Genomic DNA, 27,303 nt, shown 5'->3' on the forward strand with positions numbered 1-27,303 from the left:
TGTAAATGGTGGTGACCTGCACCTAACAGATTTTGAGATTTTGGGCTAGTGTGAGGAGGCAGAGGAACAGTCTGATTGTTTTGAAGTCAGCAAAGAAGGAGAAAGAAGGGCAAAGGGAGAAAGGGGGAGGAACTCTGATTGGCTGTAAGTGATGCAGTCTGAGATGCACTGCCTGTGGAATCCGAAGCAAGCTTGGCTGATTTTCTGCCAGCTTTAGGAGTGTTTATTTGCTTCTACTATGCTCTACTTATATATTTGAAAATAAAGGAAAACTACAAAGACATTGATCTCCAGTGGTCTCTTGTCCAAAGGAAAGTAAACCTGGGAGTCTGGCCCCTAGAATTTGCTCAGTGTTCTGGGAAGTAAAGATTAAAGGACCCCTGGATGGTTAAGTCCAGTCAAAGGTGAATATGGGGTTGCGACGCTCATCTTGCTTTCAGGCCGAGGGAGCCGGCGTTTGCCCACAGACAGCTTTCCGGGTCATGTGGCCAGCATGACTAAACCGCTTCTGCCGCAATGGGACACCATGATGGAAACCAAAGCGCACGAAAATGCAGTTTACCTTCCTGCCACAGTGATACCTATTTATCTACTTGCACTGGGGTGCTTTCGAACTGCAAGGTTGGCAGGAGCTGGGACAGAGCAATGGGAGCTCATCCTGTCATAGGGATTCGAACCGCCAACCTTTCGATTGGCAAGCCCAGGAGGCTCAGTGATTTAAACCACAGCACCACCCGCGTCACCACAACAACATCATGCAACAGCACCACAACACCATCATGGGGCTGTTGTTGTTGTTTCGCATTATGATATTAAAGAGTGTGGTTCCAGATATCTGGGGGCAGGTTTGGTAGGATGAATGCTTCTCGGGTTTGCAAATTGTTGCTGCCACCACCGCGGCTGTTTGCAGCATCTACATCAGAGCTTTCCACACTTTTCACGTTGGTGACACATTTTTTAGACATGCATCATTTCGCGACACACTAATTCTGCTCTACCAGCAAACCGCAAAGGGCTGCCTGCTCTCTTTCCGGTTTCGGGAGGAGCACAGGGAGCGTTCGTGAGACACACCAACACATTGCAATCAACACACTAACATGTTGCAACACACAGCTTGGAAAACTCTGATCTACATAATGCCATCGGCATCGAAATGCCATAACATATCCCTGTCCCCAATTTAATCTGGATTTACCCTTCCTGGGTGAAACACAAGAGAGATATAAACCCCATATGCAATATCTCAGTGGTCCGCTTGCAGATCAATCCCCCGTCAGGAAGCACCCATGATGCTATAAGCACAATAATGCCATAACACGAATATTTTTATTTTTTAAACCATTCCAGTTACTGCCATTTCAGCAGTGATCAGAAATAGGGTTGTTTGGTTTTCCTACACCTATAAAACTTTATATTAATATTATTAGGGTTTTTTTTATGAAAAAAGCACTTTAATAATAATTAAAAGATTGATTAAGAAAGCAAAAATGGGCTTTAAAAATTGCACCGTCACTAAAGGTTATAATGAAACTTTGCTGAGCTTCTGTTGGCTCCACAAACAGCAGCCATGTCACGCTGAGCGGTTGGAAAGAACGTAATGGGATGTGTACATACAGTGGCGGAGGAAGAGGAGTGTGGGGGGAGCGTGCTGCCCCTGGCAGCGCGATCCCGGTGGGGTGTTCCACACCCCCAGGACGCGCACCATGCCCCTGTGGATGGCGCGCCACACCCCCAGGATGTGCGGCAGCCCCGTCCCCGCCTGCTCTCCGCCCCTCGGTGCCAGAGCATGAAGCTCCGCCACTGTGTACATAGAAATGTGCGCAGAGATGTGATTGGTTCTCTTTTACTGATGCATCACCCAAATGCTTTGGAAAGATGGAAGGGTCGCACAGTCAGAGAAAAGAACAGAACCACAGTGGAAATACAGGATAACAATGGTTGGATGAAATCTTCGTGCAGAACCCTGTATAAAAGTGAGTGAATGAAGCACGGCACTAAATTTATAGTGTGGAAGCATCTGGCTTCTCTAGAAGCCATGCAGAATAGGGGCTTAGCAGCAATCAGGCTAAAAAAAAGTGCAGTCCTTGACCCTGGCTCCCTATTACAATCATACCTTGGGTTACAGCCGCTTCAGGTTGCGTTTTTTTGGGTTACGCACCTGCCGAAACACGGAAGTACTGGAACGAGTTACTTCTGGGTTTCGGCGGTAGCACATGCGCAGAAGTGCTAGATCGCACTTTGCGCATGCGCAGAAGCGCCAAATCGCAACCTGTGCTTGCGCAGGTGCCCCACTGCAGGTTGTGAACGTGCATCCCGCACAGATCACATTCGCAACCCGAGTGTCCACTGTATTCATTAGAAGATAAATCCCACCTTGCAAATGACAACCAGCCCTCCAGTTCATTTGATTCAAAATGTGCAAGTTCAAGCATGTATTGCATTGAATGGACAACATTTCAGAACCCACCTTGCTGGTCGGATACTGCTTCTGATGGTTTGCCTTCACTTTCGGAATCCAATGTCTGGAAGGTCTCTTCAAAGTCATACCTCCTTGGAAGATCCGTGTTGAAGGACAGCCGCTTCTTCTTCTTATTCTTCTGCTTCTGGATTGCGTCATAGTTGATCACTGAGAAAGGAACGTCCTCTTCTTGGCTTGCGCTCAACGACAGCTTTCTTGCCTTCTGGGCGGAAATCCTGGCATCTTCTTTCAGGGATAAGGTGGAGGATAGAGGAAACAGAGTGTCCTGACTTGTATAGCCAAAGCTTCGTCGGACTTTTGGCCACTCAATGGTCTTCTCTTCCACACGGCTTTCAGGAATTGCAGTACTGGGTTTGGTCTGCTCAGCCTCAGCAGGCTTCTGGGATTTGGTTTTCCTCTTCCGTAGCTGGGCAAGAGTGGCATCGTAATCAGGATTATAGAAGAGAGGCTGGTGAGCAGGCAGCATTCTCCACTGGGTCTCTGAATCATCCGTATTACTAGAAAAGCCCCGGGAAGACCCCCAAGTAGAGCTTTCATCTACAGATGTAGCAGAGAGAAGCAAAGAGACCCTATCAGATTCTACAGCTTCAGCTGAAACAAGGCCTCTACAGAATAACACTTATATACAGTGGTACCTCAGGTTAAGAACTTAATTCATTCCGGAGGCATAGAATCCCTTCATCATATCTTGTTTAATTGTCCTTTATATATTCTTCCCCGATCAAGGATTCTGAGTTCAATCATTTTGGAAACTCTTGCAAAACCACCTGAATCACATCTAGCCTATCTACTCCAGGACATTGACTCTTATAGAACATTACAGGTTGCAAGATTCCTGAATTCTGTTCTCTCATATAAAAGACTTCATGGAATGCTGCATGACTATTAAAATCTAGTAAACTCTATCCACCATCTTTATATTCAAGGCCACAATATGGTACATTTAGAGACCGTATGTCATGTGAAGGAGATTATGCGTTGAAATATTTTAGTTGATATTTTAGAATGTTAAATTTTATTTACTGATTGGTTTTATCTGGTGGGCTTATAGCCGAATAAAGTATTATCTATCTATCATTCCGGAGGTCCGTTCTTAACCTGAAACTGTTCTTAACCTGAGGTACCACTTTAGCTAATGGGGTCTCCTGCTGCTGCTGCTGTGCCGCCGCTGCACGATTTCTGTTCTCATCCTGAAGCAAAGTTCTTAACCCGAGGTACTATTTCTGGGTTAGCGGAGTCTGTAACCTGAAGTGTCTGTAACCTGAAGTGTCTTTAACCCGAGGTACCACTGTACTTCTGAAACAAAAATATTTTGCACAACAACTTCTAAACTGTGTGCACGCAGGGGCGCATCAGTGTGTCGTGAGAGAGCTCTTAAGAGTTCAGTGAGAAGTAAATAAAATTAAAATGACCAGTCTCCTATGAACTGAAAATATGTATGCACAGAGAAGGCTGCCTGCTGCAGCTCATTAAGATCTAGTGCTCTGGCAGGACTGGGCTAATAATGAGAAGGATGATGATAATGATAATGACAATTTATTAATGTGCCCCAACCACCCTGGACATCTTCCAACATATATAAAAACATAATGAAACACTTTCCTATACAGTGGTACCTCGGGTTACATACGCTTCAGGTTAAATACGCTTCAGGTTACAGACTCTGCTAACCCAGAAATATTACCTCGGGTTAAGAACTTTGCTTCAGGATGAGAACAGAAATCGTGCTCTGGCAGTGCGGCAGCAGCAGGAGGCCCCATTAGCTAAAGTGGTACTTCAGGTTAAAAACGGACCTCCGGAACGAGGTACCACTGTACAGGGATTCCTTCAGATGTCTTCTAAAGGTTATCTAGTTTCTCATCTCCTTGACATCTGACGGGAGGGCGTTCCACAGGGTGGGTGCCACCACTGAGAAGACCCTCTTGCCTGGTTTCCTGTAGCTTCACTTCCCGCAGTGAAGGAACCACCAGAAGGCCCTTGGATCTGGACCTCAGTGTCTGTGCTGAACGGTGGGGATGGAGACGCTCCTTCAAGTATACAGAGCCAAGGCTATTTACTCTCCATGCAGACACAGGAGAATGATCTTCTGTTAATGGAACCTACCCACTGCATTTCTCCAGAATTCACTGCTCTAGGGTTACCGCCTTTTAGGTGCCCCCTTCCAGATCAGTGACTTGTACAGAAAACAAAGGAAGGTGTGCCCCTCTATGTCAGTTTGCATTTCTTAGTGCAGAAAGTATTGCTCTGATGTGTAGAGATCTTTCCTATTCTAATTACCGTATTTTTCGCTCTATAACACGCACCCGACCATAACACGCACGTAGTTTTTAGAGGAGGAAAATCTGTAGGCATGCCACCCGTAGGCATTCCCTCTATAACACGCGCAGACATTTCCCCTTACTTTCTAGGAGGAAAAAAGTGAGTGTTATGGTGCAAAAAAATACGGTAATTCAAGAGGGTTCTGGAAGCTTCTCTGTGTGAAAGAAACAAGCAGAAGGTTCATGATGTTTGGGTTATTACTTCAGAGAAGCTGAGTACGGCTGGTTTAAACTGGTTCTCTTAGCTCTTTCAAGGTCATGCTGACTATAAAAGGCCAGAAAGAGCCTGGATTGCATTCTCTTTTTCTATCTCTTTTCCTTCTGATGTGATGTTCTGTACATAGTATGCTTACTGTTCGGGTTTAGACTCATACAGATATTATTTTAAGTTTAAGTTAAGACTACTGCAACTGGATTTCTTATGGACAGTGCCAATCCTGAATGTATTGTATTTGTGACCATTCTGCTCATTTGCCTTCAGTAGCAGTAAAGCTCTGCTGGATGAAATATAATTGCCTCTGGTCAATTTTTGGGGAATCCTGCCACGTGTTTTAAGTTTTTACTCTGCTAACTATATGTTGGAGTTCTGCTCTGGCTCAATATTGAGTAGAATTTCATGACCCTCTAAAAGTGAGTAAATCTTTTACACATACTAAGCCAAGTATGTTACTTCATTTCCCCCTCAAGTCCTGTCTCTCCCCCATCCTATTCTACTATGTCAGGTTAATAATTCCAACCAGTTGTACAATGTCACTGTAAGGATGTAGAACCTTTGGGTCTCCAAATGTTGTTCGACTCCAGTTCCCATCAGCTCCAGCCAGCAGGACCGATGTTCAAAAATGGGGGGAGCTGCGGTCCGGCAACATATGGATGGCCACAGATTTTTCCACAAGAAACAAATGTTTCTGAAGTACTTTGAAGACCGTGAAAGTCCTATGAAAACACTTGTTTCAATTGCTGTGCCTATTCAACTTCAAAGAGGAGCCTTGCAAAATTCCTTTAGATAGGCCCCAGTCCAGTTTATGGGCAATGATCACTTACCTAGTCCTTTATGGCAAACTGGTGGTCCTCTCACAAGTGACAGAAATTCTGAGATGTTTATTTTCCCGTCCCCTGTAACAGAATGAAAGGAAATGGGTCCTGCTTATGCAAAGGAATGCCTCTCCCCATTTAAACCCCAATGCTTAAAGGCTCCTGTTTTCAAGGTTGGGGCAATGTGGAGAAGGCGCCTCTCAGCCACAGTTCCACTTTTCCCAGTGAGGTCCACCAGTGTTGTCCAGTCCTGTTGATCTTCCAGACCAGCAGGCTGAGGAGAGTTCTTCAGCAGCTGGTGTTGATGCAACTGATTTGCAATCGGGAATTTGTTAACCTTTGGCTATCTGTAATTTGCAGGGTTGGGTGTCAGATTCTGGGTCGATCTGCACTACATAGTAAAGGCAGTACCGTTGCACTTAAAGCAGCCACAGATTCCCCTAAAGAATTCTGGGAAGTGTTGTTTGTAAAGGGTTCTGAGAGCTGGAAATAGGAAGCACCTATTTCCATCACAGAGCTGTAAATTCCAGAGTCAACCCTCTTCTCAGAAAACTTTGGGAATGGTAGCTCTACGAAGGGAATAGGGGACATGGGTGGCACTGTGGTCTAAATCACTGAGCCTAGGGCTTGCCGATTGGAAGGTCGGCAGTTCAAATCCCGCAACGGGGTGAGCTCCTGTTGCTCGGTCCCTGCTCCTGCCCACCTAGCAGTTCAAAAGCATGTCAAAGTGCAAGTAGATAAAAAAGCCAATGCAATTCTGGGCCTCATCAATAGGAGTATAGCATCTAGATCAAGGGAAGTAATAGTGCCACTGTATTCTGCTCTGGCCAGACCTCACCTGGAGTACTGTGTCCAGTTCTGGGCACCACAGTTCAAGAAGGACACTGACAAACTGGAATGTGTCCAGAGGAGGGCAACCAAAATGGTCAAAGGCCTGGAAACGATGCCTTATGAGGAACGGCTAAGGGAGCTGGGCATGTTAAGAGGAGGTTAAGGGGTGATATGATAGCCATGTTCAAATATATAAAAGGATGTCACATAGAGGAGGGAGAAAGGTTGTTTTCTGCTGCTCCAGAGAAGCGGACACGGAGCAATGGATCCAAACTACAAGAAAGAAGATTCCACCTAAACATTAGGAAGAACTTCCTGACAATAAGAGCTGTTCGACAGTGGAATTTGCTGCCAAGGAGTGTGGTGGAGTCTCCTACTTTGGAGGTCTTTAAGCAGAGGCTTGACAACCATATGTCAGGAGTGCTCTGATGGTGTTTCCTGCTTGGCAGGGGGGTTGGACTCGATGGCCCTTGTGGTCTCTTCCAACTCTATGATTCTATGATTCTATGAAATAGGTACCGTTCTGGCGGGAAGGTAAACGGCGTTTCCGTGCGCTGCTCTGGTTCACCAGAAGCGGCTTAGTCATGCTCGCCACATGTCAGGGGAACAAACACCGGCTCCCTCGGCCAGTAAAGCGAAATGAGTGCTGCAACCCCAGAGTCGTCCACGACTCGACTTAATGGTCAGGGGTCCCTTTACCTTTATCAACTCTCAGCATACTTAAGAAACCATACTTTTAATGCTGTGGCAGGCCAATAAGGGGAGGGGGGAGGGAAAACAATCTTCCCCAGGCAGGGAGTTTCAAAGTTTGAGTGCAATAATGGTAAAAAAAGGTCTCTTCCTTATTCCAAGCAAATGTGGATTTGGAATTAACAAGAGGCCCTCTGTAGATGATCTAAAGATGCAAGCAGGCTCCTATGGGAGGGGATAGTAGACCTTCGTACATTTTTATGCTAAACTGCAAGATTTTTCTATTTTCTCTAAACCCTAAAATCTTCAGATTTTATTCCCCCCCTTCCTCGCTCTCTTTCTTTTGCCCTCTCCGTCTCACTTCCCAGTTGCAGAAGAAAAATATTCCAGATGGAAATTTTGGCTGAGTGCTAAATAATACGGAGGGATGTAACTCTGTTACTTTCAAGAGGGGAGGCCAGGAAAGCCAGGTGTTCCTCTCTGGACTGGGCATGAATCTGAGCTGGAAGAGAATTTGAGGTCTTGTAAATTAACACTAATGAACCTCCAAAGTTCTTTTCTGACCCTGGATCAGGAGAACGTTTGCTGAGCTCAAGGACTACAGAGGCCTGGCTGAAATTTGTAGCCCACCAGCGAAACATTCAGTGCATTCACGCAACCCACCCCCCTCCTACTTCAGCACATACTGAAATTGGTGGATACTTACAGGTAACACGGATGGATCCCACTGCATGTTGTATAACCTTGGGGCTCAGAGTGACCCCCAGGCAAGCCAAAATGGTCTCTAAGTCATCAATGGCCACCATGTCTTTCCTAATGTTTTTGAAAATGAACAGAGCATTCTTGAGAGCTATAGAAAGTGAGGGGAAGAGAAGGAAGAAGTCTATTAGTGTGCACAAAATAACCACTTAATTCCAATATATTCCAGTGGGGGGATTATTCGGGCAAGCAGAGTGTTGCAAGGGAAACTATATTTGCCCTAGTTCTCCCTGCCAAGGAGTAGTTTAGGAAATTTCACGCTTGGGCCCTATCTGCCATATTTCACCATATCAGTGTCAGTGAAGTTAAGGACACTGACTGGCCAAGCTGATGCGATGTTGACACTCATAACCGTGAACTTTTGTCTGCAAAAAACAGGGCAAAAGGCAGGTGTGGCTAAGCCTGGTGCTACAATTCCCAGCAATCCTTAATAGTGCAGAAGTCACCAGAATTCTTTGAGGAAAAGGATGAGCTTAAAGGTAGAGTGTGTACTCAGCCTAGGTCAGAAAATGGGAAACACAGCCATATTTTGCTCCATTTCTAACGAATCCATCAACTTGCTTGACGCAATGTGCAAGGGAATGTGCTCTGCTGCTTGCTCACTAGCGTGAGTGAGGAGGGATAATAATTAATAATAATGATAACAATAAAATTTTATTTATATCCTGCCCTCCCCAGCCAAAGCCAGGCTCAGAGCGGCTAAAAGTAAAAGTAACACAGTTTACATAAAATCACAATTACTTGAAATACATTCTAAAATCAATTGATTCTAAAACCAATTCAGAATCAAATTAATGGCAACCATTGGGCTAGAGTTCTATGAGGATTACCAAAGGATGGGGTCAGACTGTGCCCTGGCCAAAGGCCTGGTGGAACAGCTCTGTCTTGCAGGCCCTGCGGAAAGATGTCAAGTCCCGCAGGGCCCTAGTTAATCAATACAGTGGTGCCCCGCAAGACGAATGCCTCGCAAGACGGAAAACTCGCTAGACGAAAGAGTTTTCCGTTTTGGAGGTGCTTCGCAAAATGAATTTCCTATGGGCTTGTTTGCATTGCGAGTTCCTGCTGGTCCCCCCCCCCTTTTTCTAAGCCGCTAAGCCGCTTATCAGCTGATCCGATCAGCAGATAAACCGCTAAAAGCTGCTAATAGCACTAATCCGCTAATCCTTCAATGGGCTTGCTTCACAAGACGAAAAAACCGCTAGATGAAGAGAATCACAGAACGAATTCTTTTCATCTTGCGAGGCACCACTGTATATCCCCTCCTACTTTCCTCAACATTCCCACAATTTCCCCTCCACATACCCTCTCTTTCTGTGAAGGATGGGGTGGTCTTCAAAATGTCCAGGAAGTCAGCAAAATCCAAATTCCCATGCACTATTTTGAGAAGAAGAGGCAAGATAAATTGGTAAGAGACGTGGAGTAGGCAGTACAAAATGTGCTCTGCAACTGAACCTCAGTCATGTGCCTCCAGATGTTGCCATTTAGCTTCTAAAATTACATGAATTTTTTTGATCCGTTTCTCACAAAGTCATCAAGGAAATTTTTAATATCAAATTCTAGATTCGGGGATTATCCTTCAGGTATACTGGGCCGAGGCTGTTTAGAATTTGTGTTCACTTACAAATATACAGGTTGATCAGAAGTGGAGGAACATCACTGAATGCTCTGTCAGATGTCTCAAAGTTCACTGTTCCTACAGGACAGTCAACTAGCACTGTAAGATGCTTCCAGAACCATCCCAGCTCTCTGTTTGTCTCTGCCCAGTCTACACACACCACTTAACGACATTATTCCCAGCCAAAGGAAGAGGAAAGGGGTGGGGAAGAAAGACACATGACCATCTCCAAAATGGCTCCCATACTTCCCTGCCAGAACAGCCTTTGGCAATTTCTTTATGCAACAGGCAAGGTATTGAGAAGCATCCCTAAAAAAGGAGTGGTCCTGGGCCTCTTTGCCCAGGCTACTAACAAATTCTGTCCAGCCACACTTCAAGCAACTTAAAGGTAAAGGTAAAGGGACCCCTGACTATTAGGTCCAGTCGCGGACGACTCTGGGGTTGTAGCGCTCATCTCGCTTTATTGGCCGAGGGAGCCGGCGTACAGCTTCTGGGTCATGTGGCCAGCATGACTAAGCCGCTTCTGGCGAACAAGAGCAGCGCATGTAAACTCCGTTTACCTTCCCACCGGAGCGGTCCCTATTTATCTATTTGCACTTGGATGTGCTTTCGAACTGCTAGGTTGGCAGGAGCAGGGGCCGAGCACCGGGAGCTCACCCTGTTGCGGGGATTCGAACCGCTGACCTTCTGATCAGCAAGCCCTAGGGCTCTGTGGTTTAGACCACAGCGCCACCCATGTCCCTCAGGCAACTTACACCGGTATAAAACCCATTTGGAGAAATCTTCTAGTCAAGAATCCCCAAGTTGGAAGGCCCAGCCCCCAAGAGGTCATTCAGCCCAACGCCCAATCCAGTAGCAATACGTATCCCACAAATTCCAAACACCCACCTCCCCATTTGTTTCCAAGGAATGCAAAATTACTGTTGCCGACAACCCACAGGCCTGGGAGTGAGAGCACGCACCATCCATCGGAATGAACTTGAGAGCTTGGTACATCTCGGATGTGGTCAACAGGATTCCCAGTGTGTGCAAACTAAGGAGGAGGTTGCTGATGTTAATCTTCCCCTTCTTGATGGCACCAAAAATGGAGCAGGCCCTGGAGAGTCCTGGAAAAAATAATAACACTGTGGATCTGGTTTTTCCCTTCACCGCTGTCCTGTCCTCGCACCCTCTTGCCGGATCCAGAATGTCTTCAAATTCTGGATGCCATTTTTTTTGTTCTATAGCGCTCTCTGGAATTTGGCCTTTTTGGCAACAACATCAGTGAAAGGGGAATGCGCATGCGCAGCGGCGACAACCCACAGTTACAAAGCCATAGGCAAAAGACGTTCAAGTGCCCCTTCCCCAGATTTTTTTTTGCTGACATTAATAATAATATAATAATTTATTATTTACACCCCGCCCATCTGGCTGAGTTTCCCCAGCCACTCTGGGCGGCTCCCAATCAAGTGTTAAAAACAGTACAGCGTTAAATATTAAAAACTTCCCTGAACAGGGCTGCCTTCAGATGTCTTTTAAAGATAGGATAGCTGCTTATTTCCTTCACATTTGAAGGGAGGGTGTTCCACAGGGTGGGCGCCACTACTGAGATGGCCCTCTGTCTGGTTCCCTGTAACCTCACTTCTCACAATGAGGGAACCGCCAAAAGGCCCTCGGCGCTGGATCTCAGTGTCTGGGCTGAACGATGGGGGTGGAGACGCTCCTTCAGGTATACAGGACCGAGGCCGTTTAGGGCTTTAAAGGTCAGCACCAACACTTTGAATTGTGCTCGGAAACGTACTGGGAGCCAATGCAGATCTCTCAGAACCAGTGTTATGTGGTCCCGGCAGCCACTCCCAGTCACCAGTCTAGCTGCCGCATTGTGGATTAATTGCAGTTTCCGGGTCACCTTCAAAGGTAAGCCCCACGTAGAGCACATTGCAGTAGTCCAAGCGGGAGATAACTAGAGCATGCACCACTCTGGCGAGACAGTCCGCGGGCAGGTAAGGTCTTAGCCTGAGTACCAGGTGGAGCTGGTAGACAGCCGCCCTGGACACAGAATTAACCTGCACCTCCAAGGACAGCTGTGAGTCCAAAATGACTCCCAGGCTGCGCACCTGGTCCTTCAGGGGCACAGTTACCCCATCCAGAGGAGGGCAACCAAAATGGTCAAAGGCCTGGAAACGATGCCTTATGAGGAACGGCTAAGGGAGCTGGGCATGTTAAGAGGAGGTTAAGGGGTGATATGATAGCCATGTTCAAATATATAAAAGGATGTCACATAGAGGAGGGAGAAAGGTTGTTTTCTGCTGCTCCAGAGAAGCGGACACGGAGCAATGGATCCAAACTACAAGAAAGAAGATTCCACCTAAACATTAGGAAGAACTTCCTGACAGTAAGAGCTGTTTGACAGTGGAATTTGCTGCCAAGGAGTGTGGTGGAGTCTCCTACTTTGGAGGTCTTTAAGCAGAGGCTTGACAACCATATGTCAGGAGTGCTCTGATGGTGTTTCCTGCTTGGCAGGGGGTTGGACTCGATGGCCCTTGTGGTCTCTTCCAACTCTATGATTCTATGATTCTATGATTCTAGGACCAGGGAATCCCCCACACCCGCCCGCCCCCTGTCCCTCCAAAACAGTACTTCTGTCCTGTTAGGATTCAACCTCAATCTGTTAGCCGCCATCCATCCTCCAACCGCCTCCAGGCACTCACACAGGACCTTCACTGCACTCACTGGTTCTGATTTAAAGGAGAGGTAGAGCTGGGTGTCCTCCGCATACTGATTGTCATCAAGAGAGGTACAACACAACTCCTCCAATTCATGCATTACCTCTTGCTCTGGGAGCAAGGCATGTGTCAGACAGCTCTCCCTCATCACAGAAGGTCGTGTAGAGATTGTACAAAACTTTGCTCCTCCTGCCAAGAGACATGAATGCAGCTCATCATTACAACAATTTGGGTCTCTCCCTCCCTCCCTTTTACAGTGATGAACTCAGATTTATCGACGACAGAGGCCTCAACTAGCTGGCCAGTAATGGAATACAGTGGTACCTCAGGTTACATACACTTCAGGTTACATACGCTTCAGGTTACAGACTCCGCTAACCCAGAAATAGTGCTTCAGGTTAAGAACTTTGCTTCAGGATGAGAACAGAAATCGTGCTCCGGCGGCCAGCAGCAGCGGGAGGCCCCATTAGCTAAAGTGGTGCTTCAGGTTAAGAACAGTTTCAGGTTAAGTATGCACCTCCGGAACGAATTATGTACTTAACCTGAGGTACCACTGTATTCCATTCAGCTGCTGGCATGGAGATTCTTGCGCCTGGTGTCAAAATGATGCCATGGCCGACGCTTCACGTTATGCAAGGTGCAGGATTAAACAATCCCCAGCAATTTATTTCCAGCAATCTGCACGACGTCAAGTCAATCTTTGCTGTTTCGATCGGGCATCGCAACAGAGAACGAAGAAATAAAACTGCAACTGTGACAAAATAAAATATGCACCTTTACCTACCATCCTACTGAGAAAGTAGAAAATTGGCTCAAATTTTGGAAGCTGACAAGATAAGTCCCACCCCTGCCAATAAGGTCACCCTGCTGTAACGATGGGGAACCTTTTTCAGACCACACAGAACTACATTTTCTTCAGGGCTGCCTTCTAATGAACATCCCCATAATGGGGGAGACTAGAGGCAATTTTTACCTTTGTACAGTAGCCTAGTTTCTTTATTTTCTTTTAAAAATAATTTTTATTAAATTTTCCGTTTTACATTTTACGGTATTCATTTAAACAACCTTAAAATATCAGTGACTTCCCTTCTTCTCTTTCTGTGGTTCATTTTGCATAAATCCCTGCATATTTTTCATAAACTAAACCATTCTGTATTCCATTATTACATCCATCAAAACCTGTTATGTACTGAGTTGAATAGGATCCAAACTGCAGCAGTCTGATTGGTCCTAGAACAATAGGATCCAAATTGCAGCAGTCTGATTGGTCCTAGAACAATAGGATTCAGAATGCAGCAGTCTGATTGGTCCTAGAACAATGCAGCAGTATGATTGGTTGGCAGGAACCACCCAATCATGCTCCAGATATAAGTGAATCCACAACCTGATTGGCTTACAGTAGAATTCCAGAATTAGCCAATCATGTGCAGCCCATTGTGTAAATAATGTATATAAAGCAGATACTGTGAGGGGACTTTCATTCATTCCTCCTCACCACTATGAGCTGAATAAAGAGCATGAAATCACTTTGCGACTCTGAGTATATTTCAAAACCTAAACACACTGCTGAATTTATCTTAATGCTGCCACCGTTTTCAAGTGTACACAACCCCCCCCCCATTTATTCAATAAACATTTTCCAATCCATGTTCTTCATGTTCTCTTATTCTATATGTTAGGTCCGCAAGCTGTGCATATCCTGTCAGTCTCAGTTGCCATTCTTCTTTGGTTGGGAGCTCGCTAGTTTTCCATTTTTGAGCTAACAAAAAATGGGCCGCAGTAGTGGCATACATAAATAACCTTTTTTAACACCTGGGAATTTCCGTCTGAATTATCCCAAAGAAAAAGGACTCTGGTTTTTTCAATTCATTGTGAATTATTTCCCAATACTCTTTTACCCTTTTACAGGTCCACCACATATGAAAGTACATTCTTTCGTACGTTCTACAATAGTCTAGTTTCTACCCAGGCAGTGGCGTAGCGTGGGTTGTCAGCACCCGGGGCAAGGCAAGTAATTTGCGCCCCCTAACCCGTGGATTTGCGCCCCCTAAGCCTAACCCCCAGATGTTGCGCCCAGTGCGGCCGGGCCCCCCTGCACCCCCCACGCTATGCCACTGTACCCAGGTCACTAAGGCTGTGTTCACAACCCCTGCTATGAAACATAGTAAATCATCAAACCATCAATTCTAGCAGGCGGGGAGTCAACGTTATGGTATAATTTGGGTTTTGAATGATTAGCATTATTAATAGTATTATATTTTGGCGTTTTCATAATGAGGCTTTCATTGGATTATTGTAATTGAAAACTAATAAAAATTATTTTTTAATAAAGGAATCCTTAAGCCACTCCTAATTCATCTCCAGTCAAGGTGTGAACACCTTTTTTAAGGCATCCCCTGCCCAATCAGTGCCCGTTGGTGTGTACCCAAACAGAACTAAATCTGACACTACTTAAGCTGCGTTGATGGGAACAGTTGAGACATAAGCACTGCGAAACGCACTGGAGAAAACAGCAACTTCACTGTGATCTAAGGCAGTGTTTCCCAAACGTTTTTGGGCAACGGCACACCTGTTTACTGAAAAAAAATCTCGCGGCACACCACCATTAAAGCCCCGCCCCGTGACGTCAACGCGCAGCGTCACGCCGGGAGGGACGCACAAAAGTGAAAGTTTTTTCCCTCCCCCTTGCCGGGGAACCTCCAAGCTTTGGGCAGGCAGGCAGGCAGAGCTGGGAAGGGGGTTTCCAGGGGACACGGCAGCTCCTCGAAAGGCTTCTCTCAGCTGCGCTCAATCCTCCTCGGAGAGGATTTCCCCTCCGGTCCCATGCCTTCGTTTGGGGCATCGCTCCGGCTGCTCCCTCTCCCGCCGCGCAGGAGCGATGCCTCTCTCTGGCTCTCCCTCCGCGCAGGCTGAGGGAGGGAGGGAGGTGCGCGTGTGACCCATCTCTGCTGGGAGACCAAACCCAGCGAGGCAGAGTCGCGCGGAGGCGCCCAGGCAGCGCTGCCGGCTGCGAGGAGGAGCGCCAGGCAGCAGCAGGAGGCGCGGCCTCTCCTCGCCGCCGCCGCCCCGCCTCTCGCTGCCCGACTCGCCCGCCTCCCTCCAGGCATCTCGCGGCACACGAGGCAACGTCTCACGGCACACTCGTGTGCCGCGGAACAGCGGTTAGGAAACACTGATCTAAGGCGGTAATGTGAACCCGCTCCAAGAGGCACTTTGAGAGTTCAGTAAACACATTCCAGCCAGGCAAAAACACTGGGGGCAAGAGGGAGGCATTGAAGTAGGCCTGGTAGGGGGATTTCGGTTAGGAAGGACATGGCCTGGAGAGAATCCTGAAGAGAGAGGGGAAGTTAAAATGGAAAAGCAATGTTCTGCAGTGCCCATAATATGCAGACTGGCCTGAAGTCAGATGTCTCTGGGACTCACTCTTAGAAATGCCAGAATTCAAGCTCTGTTGCTTTGAGCCAAAAACGTCAGTCTTTTTTGCTTTAAGCCAAAAAGGTCAGTCTTTTTTGCTTTAAGCCAAAAAGGTCAGTCTTTTTTGCACTGAGTCCTGTTTCCAACAGTGATTATTAGCTACATGCCCACAAGCCGAGCATGATTTTTCAGCTATCCCTTATGCATTGTATCCCAGAAGAATTTGATATTCATACTGATTAGGGTGGATAAAAATCAATGATTTTAATATATATATATATTTAAAATTTAAATTGGATTTTTAAAATAAAATGCTTTTGGAGGAAAAATCTTTCTAAAGATAGTTTTCTATTTAAGTTACAGTATAGTCCAAAGGCTATTCATCCGGAAATAAGGATTTAAATTTTTAAATGTGTGCTAAAACTCAGTCTAAGTTTTTTTTTATTTAAAAAAATTGTTTAACCACATCAGTTAACAAACATGGATCCATATGCTATAATGCTATTGTTTTAGTTAAATAAATTGTTTAATTGTTATTAAGGAAATGATTATTTTTCTCCTTCCGATAAAGTACAGCAGAAAAGTTGTCCAGATATAAACAGTTAACTTATTAAACCTCACAATAATTTCATAATTATCTATGTATGTCTAATAGTATAACCAAATAAGTAATTTTTGATATAACTGTGGAAAAAACTAATCTGAAAATTTATTATTCCAAAAATGAAACCTTCATCTGGTTGTAAATATTAAGATTATACCAGCAAGTATGAATCTTTTTGTAAAAAAAAAGAAAAGAAAAAAAGATTTAAATCAAGTCTTACTGACTAGTGATTCAGAGCAAGTCTTACTGACTAGTGATTTAAATCCTAATTTAAATGAAATCCACCCTGGTACTGCTACTCAATACTTATTCTGAATGTGGACATTCCTTCACAGCTAATAGCAGCTGACAAAGCCACTGGTTAATTAATTTGCTAAATGCCTGTCTGTCATATTGCGTCAGATAGAATGATAGAATTGGAAGGGACCGCAAGGGTAATTTGGTCCAACCCTGTGCAGTGCATATTCCAACCTGCCCAGATACCTTAAACTGGGTGAAGTGGTCCTTGGCGGCTGAGTTTTGATGAAAATCTTGCTTTCTTTCACCTCCTTCCTGCCAGCCTTTTGCATCCTCTCGGCTGAGGAGGAGACCTGGTACAGGGGAACAGCAATATGGACTTAGCTTTAAAGACAGGCAGGCCTGAAAGCTTCAGCTGCTGACCTCCTCAGTCCCTTAGGTCAGTGAAGGAAATTCAACTCCATCCCACTTTTCACCCGGGAGAAATCTGTGGGGATGTAGAGGCAGGGCTGGAGTAACGTAAATGATGTGCTGGCACAACATCACGCTGGCATGTCGCCTTCACCTTCACCACCACCACCACCACCATCAGTGCAACCCAGTTGGGGGAGAGACCAGAACAGAGTGGGACTCCAGACCTGAACGCCACACACCTTACATCTTTTGAACTTTGCACGCCGCTTTTTCAGAAAGAAGCTTTGGTAACACGGTCCTTTTGTAGGGTTCACGGGGCTGTGCCTGATCATCTGCCTGTGAGAAACAGGAAATGTGTAAGGAGGGAAAATAAAATAAAATAAAATAATAATAATAATAATAATAATAATAATAATAATAATAATAATAATTTATTTATACCTCGCCCATCTGGCTGGGCTTCCCCAGCCACTCTGGGCGGCTTCCAACAAAATATTAAAATACCGTAATACATCAAACATTAAAAGCTTCCCTAAACAGGGCTGCCTTCAGATGTCTTCTAAAAGTCTGGTAGTTGTTGTTCTCTTTGATATCTGGTGGGAGGGCATTCCACAGGGTGGGTGCCACTACCGAGAAGGCCCTCTGCCTGGTTCCCTGTAACATGGCTTCTCACAGTGAGGGAACCGCCAGAAGGCCCTTGGCACTGGACCTCAGCGTCCGGGCAGAACGATGGGTTTGGAGACACTCCCTCAGATATACTGGACCGAGGCCGTTTAGGGCTTTCAAGGTCAGCACCAACACTTTGAATTGTGCTTGGAAACGTACTAGGAAATAAACCATGGAGGTGGGGTTTGCCTTTAGGCTGCCCCCCTGGATTTCTCTTTCTCTCAAAGGCCACAGAGGGCTTGCCTCAGGGCTGACACAGCTCAGGGTTCCAACCAAGCATATAACCAAGCTCAGTGAAGAAGAAGAAGAAGAAGAAGAAGAAGAAGAAGAAGAAGAAGAAGAAGAAGAAGAAGAAGAAGAATAGTAGTAGTAGTAGTAGTTTGGATTTGATATCCCGCTTTATCACTACCCGAAGGAGTCTCAAAGTGGCTAACATTCTCCTTTCCCTTGAAGAAGAAGAAAAGGAGGAGGAGGAGGAGGAGTTTGGATTTGATATCCCGCTTTATCCCAAAGGAGTCTCAAAGCGGCTAACATTCTCCTTTCCCTTCCTCCCCCACAACAAACACTCTGTGAGGTGAGTGGGGCTGAGAGACATCAGAGAAGTGTGACTGGCCCAAGGTCACCCAGCAGCTGCAGGTGGAGGAGCGGAGACGCGAACCCGGTTCACCAGATTACGAGTCCACCGCTCTTAACCACTACACCACACTGGCTCCCAGGGCCGTGTCGTGTTTGACAGAAGGTCTCCCAGGCCTGAGAGATGGACTAGAGGACTTTGGGAATGTTTTTTAAAAGTGGCAGGACTTTGGAAACACACAGGCTGAAGCTGCCTGCACGCTAACCCATTTGCAGTGCAGAAAATACAGTTTCTCTCAATCCAGGATTTCCCGGTCCAGCATTTGAAATCCCTCCCTTTGCTTAGGTTACCCATTCCTTTTCCTCCCTGCACATGCTTCCAGGGGAACGAAGAAGGAAGTGTTGGTTTGCCATCTTGATATACTGACACTGGGCAGGTGTCAATACGCACATACCCTTGCCAGGATTGCCTACATCTGCTTTCACATGGGCAAACAGCAAGGGAATGCAGAATCAATCCACGGCGAGCTTTTGTTTTGGCAGTGAAAACCGTTTCTTGAGAAGCAGTTTCTCGAGAAGCACTTTTCAGGGGCATATATATATATAGGTAAAGGTACCCCTGCCTGTACGGGCCAGTCTTGCCAGACTCTAGGGTTGTGCGCTCATCTCACTCTATAGGCCGGGAGCCAGCACTGTCCGCAGACACTTCCGGGTCACGTGGCCAGTGTGACAAGCTGCATCTGGCGAGCCAGCGCAGCACATGGAACGCCGTTTACCTTCCCGCTGGTAATCGGTCCCTATTTATCTACTTGCACCCGGGGGTGCTTTCGAACTGCTAGGTTGGCAGGCGCTGGGACCGAACGATGGGAGCGCACCCCACCGCGGGGATTCGAACCGCCGACCATGCGATCGGCAAGTCCTAGGCGCTGAGGTTTTACCCACAGCGCCACCCGTGTCCCTGTGTGTGTGTGTGTGTGTATATGCACGCATGCACTAGATCGAGATTGTGTATGGACTATGGTGGGGGGGGGGAGTGCCCTGTCTATGACTCAAGGTCCTGACACTGCCATTTGTTCCAATTCAGTGGTAAATTGCAGGTTTTCTCAGGGAAAGAGCTGGGACAGGAAGGAAGGGATTTTATCATTTATCATTTATCCCCCACCCATCTAGCCGGGCCTCCCCAGCCACTCTGGGAGGCTCCCAACAGAATTAATGATAATAATAAAAAAGCATCAGACATTAAAAACTTCCCTAAACAGGGCTGCCTTCAGATGTCTTCTAAAAGTCAGATAGTTGTTTGTTTCCTTGATATCTGATGGGATACCTAGAAGACCCTCTACCTTGGTCCCTGCCCTAAGGAAGGAAGGAAGGAAGGAAGGAAGGAAGGAAGGAAGGAAGGAAGGAAAAGGAGGAAAGAGAGAGAGGGGGTGGGGAGGAAGGGAGGAAGGGAGGAAGGAAGGGAGGAAGGAAGGAAGGAAGGAAGGAAGGAAGGAAGGAAGGAAGGAAGGAAGGAAAAGGAGGAAAGAGAGAGAGGGGGTGGGGAGGAAGGGAGGAAGGGAGGAAGGGAGGAAGGAAGGAAGGAAGGAAGGAAGGAAGGAAGGAAGGAAGGAAAAGGAGGAAAGAGAGAGAGGGGGTGGGGAGGAAGGGAGGAAGGGAGGAAGGGAGGAAGGGAGGAAGGGAGGAAGGGAGGAAGGAAGGAAGGAAGGAAGGAAGGAAGGAAGGAAGGAAGGAAGGAAAAGGAGGAAAGAGAGAGAGGGGGCGGGGAGGAAGGGAGGAAGGGAGGGAGGAAGGAAGGAAGGAAGGAAGGAAGGAAGGAAGGAAGGAAGGAAGGAAGGAAGGCTGCTTGGACACGGATCTGGAAATCCCAAGGCTTGTACCTAGAAACACAGCACAAAAGGAAGTGTGGACAAGCCCTCAGACCCAGAGTCTGCCTTCCACTCCAACTTGCTGTATCGACTTACTCAGCTGCGCTGAAGCAGCAGTGGGTGTGGTAGGAAAGCTTGCATTCTACAGCGTGCTGGGCAGGTATGTGATCCCTCCATTCATCATTAGTCTTCCATAAGGAGAAAGGAAGCTCTTCGTCCTGCGAACTCTGCAGCTCGTCCCAATCTCCCTGCTTTAAGATTTTGAGTTTGCTAAAAAGGAAAGGGAAATCGAGACCCATCACAGATGTGATCGCTATGGTATAGTGGGATTGGAGGACCTCAGGAATGACAACTTATGGTACAATTGGGTAACACGACCATAACGCAACCCCCCTAATATTGATGCGTAATCCATTAGAGGTTAGATAGAATCAATTCTCGGGGGCTTTGAAAGACATAGTAGAAGAGTTTGGATTTGATATCCTGCTTTATCACTACCCAAAGGAGTCTCAAAGCAGCTAACATTCTCCTTTCCCTTTCTCCCCCACAACAAACACCCTGTGAGGTGAGTGGGGCTGAGAGACTTCAGAGAAGTGTGACTGGCCCAAGGTCACCCAGCAGCTGCATGTGGAGGAGCGGGGAATCGAACCTGGTTCACCAGATTACGAGTCCACCGCTCTTAACCACTACACCATAGAAATTCCTTTCTACTAAAAGTGTTTGGCAATTGAAGGTTAAGGCCACAAAACTGAAAAGACAAGCCCCACGTAGCGTATGACCGAAGGGCATTTGAAAAGTTCACCCAACATGAAAGACTCGACTTGGAGCTGCAAGTAAAGGAGGGAAGCCCAGGTAGCTCACTTTCTACTGCGCGGTTGTTTCACTTACCTGTCGAAGCCGCGCGAGGAGCGGTGAGCAGCTGTGCTCGGCTCCGTAGTAAGAGAGCTGGAAAGATCATCCTTCAAATCTGTCGCAGTCTTTCCCCAGGATCGAGAGCTGCGCGTCTGAGAATTCTCCTTCCCATCTTGGGACTGCGGCTCCGACGTCCTGGACGGTGTCACGAGCTCCTCATCGCTCTGATCCTTCCGATCTTGAGATTTACTGTCTTCGGACAGCTCAGTGAGGTCTTGGGGTTTGCCTTCGCTCTGATCATTTGGGTCTTGGGACTTGCTGTCGTTTTCACTCAGATCATTTGGGTTTGGGGATTTGCTGCCACCTTCGCTCCGGTCATTCAGGGATTTGATGTCATCTTCCCCATGCTCAATTATATCTTGGGATTTGTTGTCCTCAGTGTGTTCACTTAGATTTTGAGTTTTGTTGTCCTCCGCTTGCTGGTTTAGATCTTGGGATTTGTTCTCCTCAGCTGGCTTGTTTACATCTTGGGATTTGCTGCAATGGAAGGAAGAAATGATTCCAGACACAGACATGGATTACATTGTGTATGTACCATTCCTCTGGTTTTGCCGCCCCTCACTAGGGAACAGATTCCACCAGCAGAATAGTTCTGCTCTATCTCAGCATGGGATATTATTGGTGTTAAGTTGTGGGTGAAAATATCAGACGACACAGCGATTCTTCAAACAGCTCTTATTTATTCACAGGCCAGAACAGAACTGAACTGGAGTGTTCAGCCAGCCTGCTTATATAGAGCTCCACTAGAACGCAACATTAACCATTTTCTGTGACTATCCAATCACTGAACATCACTTTCGATCCCTTATTTGCATATGTGGACCTGAACTATCTACAGTATCCCCCTGCTGGCCCAGGGTGAGAACTTCAGTACATAACAACTGGGACTTTCAATCATCTGAAATATGAGAACGTAGTACATTGGATGCTGCCTGCAGTGGTGCGGTTGGGTAATTTGACGGTTTCGAAAGGGACATTTCATGTATTTTAAAAAGTCTCGTTTTGAATTAACACTACATTTCAGCTCTAGCCAACATATTCCATCCCTAAGAAGCCTTTCCGTTGCTTTATGTTCCATTATGAGGTCAGATTGAAACATGGTGCAGGCCTGAGGTCTATTTTTCAGCGCCAGGCAAAGATCAGCTCTGGAGCATGCAAGGACTAATAACACAAACCCGAGTACCTCTGACCATGTGAAGAGTACTGTTCCCTATTGAATAAACATTTGATAAACATCAGCTACTGTTGCAGTGGGGGGGGGAATAAGGACAATTTGGAGTAGGGATAAGCTATGTCAATTCAAACTGAAAGAATACTTAGGATTCTTTTTTTTAAAGCCTTGCCAAACATGCTGCCTAATTTCGCAGTTTATTACCGTATTTTTCGCCCTATAGGACGCACTTTTCCCCCTCCAAAAATGAAGGGGAAATGTGTGTGCGTCCTATGGGGCGAATGCAGGCTTTCGCTGAAGCCTGGAGAGCGAGAGGGCTCGTGCGCACCGACCCCTCTCGCTCTCCAGGCTTCAGGAAGCTCTGCGCAACCCTCGAGAGACCGGCTCCGAGGGTTGGGCAGAGCTGCCTGCAGTCCCGGGATCAGTGCAGCTCTGCGCGGCCACCGGGAGCCGGGGGCGAAGCTCCGACCCGCTCCCAGTGGCCGCGCAGAGCTGCCTGCAGTCCTGGGACCAGCGTAGCTCTGCGCGGCCATCGGGAGCGGGGCGCTAAGTCCCGCCCCACTCCGGATGGCAGCACAGAGCTGCCTGCCGTCCCGGGATCAGCGCAGCTCTGTGCGGCCACCGGGAGCCGGGGGCGAAGCTCCGCCCCGCTCCCGGTGGCCGCGCAGAGCTGCCTGCAGTCCCGGGATCAGCACACTTCTCCCCATCGCCAGCCCCACAAGCTCAGGGGACAGCGGGGAGGCAGAGTGTGCCTTCCCACTGTTCCCTGACCTGGTTCTTCCAGCCCCGCACCTGGGGGGGAAATAAATTTTTTTTCTTTATTTCCCCCCTAAAAAACTAGGTGCGTCCTATGGGCCGGAGCGTCCTATGGGGCGCAAAATACGGTATATAAAAACATTGTTGAAATTGTTAATCGTGATAAAAATACAGTCAAAGGCAAAAGGCAAAAGAAAACCAATATTAAAGAGGCTGAAGTCACCTGCTCACAGGGCTGAGCGGGGCCTCCATTCTTCTGGGGTGGAAAGCGCAGCTCCTTCTACATCAGTGTTGTTGTGCAATGACTCCTAAATAACAAGAATTTTAAATGTAAGGCACAACGCAGAAGTGAAGATGCCCCTGGGTCTCTGGTGATGGAACCAGGACCGGTCGGTCCATGAGGCAGACTGAGGTAACTGCCTCAGGCAATGGAATCCAAGGGGTGGTGCCCCATGGGTGCCCTTCAGGCATGCCGCTGCCACTAGAGAAGTGGGCAGAGATTGTGGCAGTAGCTTCTGGGCTCTGGCAAGGTTTTGCCCTGCAAAACCTAGCAAGATCTGTTGGCTATTTGCAGATCAGTTGCGCTGCAGAAGGCATGCTGGGGAGACTACACATTACAAGGAACACAAAAATATCCTTTTGCTAGGTTTTAATAACAAAAACGCGGGGACGCGGGTGGTACTGTGGGTTAAACCACAAAGCCCAGGACTTGCCGATCAGAAGGTCGGAGGTTCGAATCCCTGCGACGGGGTGAGCTCCCGTTGCTCGGTCCCTGCTCCTGCCAACCTAGCAGTTCGAAAGCACGTCAAAGTGCAAGTAGATAAATAGGTAAAACTCCGGCGGGAAGGTAAATGGCGTTTCCGTGCGCTGCTCTGGTTCGCCAGAAGCGGCTTAGTCATGCTGGCCACATGACCCGGAAGATGTACGCTGGCTCCCTCGCCCAATAAAGCGAGATGAGCGCCGCAACCCCAGAGTCAGCCATGACTGGACCTAATGGTCAGGGGTTCCTTTACTTTTACCTTTAATAACAAAAACAAAAACTCCTTCTACAATATATCAATAAGCATGACCCTAACACCAACCCGTCCACCAGGGGATTGAGAGAGCTAGGTGCTGCTCTTTATATACTATACCCAACAGCTTAATTAACATAACTTAACAGCATCTGCTATACTGCTTCACAGCTGTAAAACTAGGTCACGTTATTTGCTCTGGCCCTTAAAGAAATACAGTGGTACCTCGGGTTAAGAACTTAATTCGTTCCGGAGGTCCGTTCTTAACCTGAAACTGTTCTTAACCTGAAGCACCACTTTAGCTAATGGGGCCTCCCGCTGCCACTGTGCCGCCGGAGCACGATTTCTGTTCTTATCCTGAAGCAAAGTTCTTAACCCGAGGTAATTTTCTGGGTTAGCGGAGTCTGTAAGCTGAAGCGTATGTAACCTGAAGCGTATGTAACCCGAGGTACCACTGTACACATCTTGTGGAACAATAATGAACCTTCAAATTTGAAGAGACCATTCAACAAGATCTTCTGGGCCTCTCATGACAGCTCAACATAAACTGCCGTTGCTTCCCACTTTATCTATAGGTGGCAGAACCCCCCTATGCTCGCTGCCTCCAGAGAAGCAAGTGGAAGTGGCGGTGGCTTCCAGGTTCCCGCGAGATCTCATAGATCTCTCACAAGATGCTACCAAAACCCAGAAGCCGCCACCACCACTCAAGCCTGGTAACCGAGTCTTGGACAGGGGGTGGAAGCTTTCCATTTCACCTCAGGTGGCGAAACAGGATGGGCTGACCTTGGATAGAACAGAAGCCATAATCCATCTTTTGCTAGCAGCCAGCCCTTTGGCTGGAATGGCCGTCCCTAGTAGATTTCATTCATTCATTCATTCATTTATTATACCACCCTATACCTGGAGATCTCAGTGCAGTTCATAGAAAATATCACAATATTTTAAATCAGAATAAGAACTACAACCCAATAATACCCCCCAAAACAGCCACATTTTAAAATGGTATAGGGTGACCATCAGATCAACCAAAGGCCTGGTTAAAAAAGAGTGTTTTTGCCTGGCACCTAAAGGTGTATAATGAAGGTGTCAGGCAAACATCCCTGTAGAGAGCATTCCACAGACAGGGAGCCACTGCAGAGAAGGCCCCGTTCTCGTGTTGCCACCCTCCGCACCTCTCAAGGAGGAGGGTCTCAAAGAAGGGCCTCAGAAGATGATCTCAGGGTCCGGGTAGGTTCATATGGAAAGAGGCGGTCCTTGAGGTATTGCGGTCCTGAGCCGTTTAAGGCTTTGTAGGTCAAAACCAGCACTTTGAATTGGTCCCAGAAACTAATTGTTAGGAAGTGCAGTCACACCAGGATTGGTGTAATGTGCTCAAACCATCTTGTTCCGGTGAGCAACCTGACCGCTGAATTCTGCACTAGCTGAAGTTTCTGAACTGTCTTCAGAGGCAGCCCCACATATAATGCATTACAGTGCAGTGGTACCTCAGGTTACATACGCTTTAGGTTACATACGCTTCAGATTACAGACTCCGCTAACCCAGAAATAGTGCTTCAGGTTAAGAACTTTGCTTCACGATGAGAACAGAAATCGGGCTCCGGCAGCGCGGCAGCAGCAGGAGGCCCCATTAGCTAAAGTGGTGCTTCAGGTTAAGAACAGTTTCAGGTTAAGTACGGCCCTCCGGAACAAATTAAGTACTTAACCTGAGGTACCACTGTAATCTAAGCTTGAAGTTACCAGTGCATAGACAACAGTAGTTAGTCTATCCCTGTCCAGATAGGGGCGTAGCTGGGCCACCAGCCGAAGCTGATGGAAGGCACTCTGGGCCACAGAGGCCACCTGGGCCTTGAGTGACAGCAAAGGATCCAGGAGTACCCCCAAGCTGCGAATCTGCTCCTTCGTAGATGCATACAGAAATACTTACACAAAATGCCTCTGTTGCTAATCCACTTGTCAAGAAGTTGCAGGGATTAGCAAGCCTCTTGGAAACGACTGGGCAGCCAGAATGGAAAGAAAAGGATGCAGCACAGCCAGGATAGTCAACATGAGCAAGGGGAAATTCTTCTGATCTTCTCCTGGCACCATGAAGAAGGTCTTAGGTTTGGTGCCGAGTAAAGGGATCGGAGGGCCAAGAGAGTTTGGTGGAATTGGCTCTCTGATGATGGATGTGCAGCCCTCCTCCACACCAAGTTCTCTCCCACTACTTTGACCTCAACTGTTGCATGGAGAGGTTCCAATCTAGTGATGTCACAGAGTAAAAGGTGACCCATGTGGTAGAAAATAACATCCTGAGTTGGGAGGTGAAAGAGAGACTCAGCTACCTGATGTTGTTCTGAACCTGTAGCTATAGAATCATGGAGCCAGAAGGGTCTTTATGAGTTCCATATAATGCGTATACCCATTGAAGGCCAAGACAACAAGAACATCATGGATGATCGTCTAGATTCTGTTGGAAAACCTCCAAAGAAGAAGACCTCATTGTGCTTTGGGAAAAGGGAAACAGGATCAATTGATTAACCATCTTCCGTGTTGCTTAACCATTTTACCTTGCCAAGGCAATCCCTTTTTCCTATTTAGAAATGCCATCACATTTTCTACCCTGAACCTCATCCCCTGCCTCTAGTGACCTAGACTGCTAGTTAAAAAGGTAAAGGGACCCCTGACCATTAGGTCCAGTCGCTAATGGGGCCTCCCGCTGCCGCGCGATTTCTGTTCTCATCCTGGGGCAAATTTTGCAACCCGAGGTACTTCTGGGTTAGCAGTGTTTGTAACCCAAAGTGTTTGTAATCCGAGGTACCACTGTACACCACCTACAATACCCCACCCTGAGGATCTTCCATGGGCAATATAATGTCCCACACCACCCCAATCTCCACAGCCTGCAAGATTAAAGGGATCCCAGGCATGCTGAACCCAGGGTCTGCATTTCCTTTTCGACCGATGAATCTGTGGTGTCTTTACGGTTTATTTACAAACATATACAACCTGTAGCTACTGTGGAGGGCTTCTTCCAAAGGCAGCAGCATCCCTGCCGTTCAGATTGCCTACCCTCACCTGCATTCTCACTTAGTTATTGTTGTGCTAAAAAAAAAGGTAAAGGACCCCTGGACGGTTAAGTCCAGTCAAAGGCGACTATGGGGTTGCAGCACTCGTCTCACTTTCAGGCCGAGGGAACCGTCATTTGTCCACAGACAGCTTTCTGGGTCATGTGGCCAGCATGACTAAACCACTCCTGGTGCAACAGAACAC

General features: G+C 47.1%; 1 protein-coding gene across 5 annotated transcripts in view; it reads right to left on the reverse strand.

Annotated features, from left to right (window-relative positions):
- LOC309516149 (uncharacterized protein) overlaps positions 1-26,264 on the reverse strand; it is a 119,232-nt gene extending 92,968 nt beyond the window's left edge. For 2 of the 5 annotated variants that reach the window (XM_082194643.1, XM_082194641.1), the window contains exons 1-12: positions 25,979-26,264; positions 23,265-23,349; positions 21,091-21,591; positions 20,299-20,472; positions 17,338-17,434; positions 16,931-17,037; positions 12,533-12,618; positions 10,687-10,830; positions 9,412-9,483; positions 8,057-8,200; positions 5,839-5,910; positions 2,468-3,016 (exon numbers count right to left, since the gene is read on the reverse strand). In XM_082194643.1, coding sequence (XP_082050769.1) covers positions 2,468-3,016; positions 5,839-5,910; positions 8,057-8,200; positions 9,412-9,483; positions 10,687-10,830; positions 12,533-12,618; positions 16,931-17,037; positions 17,338-17,434; positions 20,299-20,472; positions 21,091-21,591; positions 23,265-23,293 — 1,975 coding nt within the window. In that variant the 5' untranslated portion in view covers positions 23,294-23,349; positions 25,979-26,264. Of the gene's footprint in view, positions 1-2,467; positions 3,017-5,838; positions 5,911-8,056; positions 8,201-9,411; positions 9,484-10,686; positions 10,831-12,365; positions 12,453-12,532; positions 12,619-16,930; positions 17,038-17,337; positions 17,435-20,298; positions 20,473-21,090; positions 21,592-23,264; positions 23,350-25,978 lie in introns of those variants that run through there. The other 3 variants (XM_082194642.1, XM_082194644.1, XM_082194645.1) reach the window with 3 other exon arrangements.
- Between the last annotated feature and the right edge of the window lie 1,039 nt (positions 26,265-27,303).

Source organism: Podarcis vaucheri, assembly GCF_965113315.1.
Source record: "Podarcis vaucheri genome assembly, chromosome: 13".
Taxonomy (NCBI): domain Eukaryota; kingdom Metazoa; phylum Chordata; class Lepidosauria; order Squamata; family Lacertidae; genus Podarcis; species Podarcis vaucheri.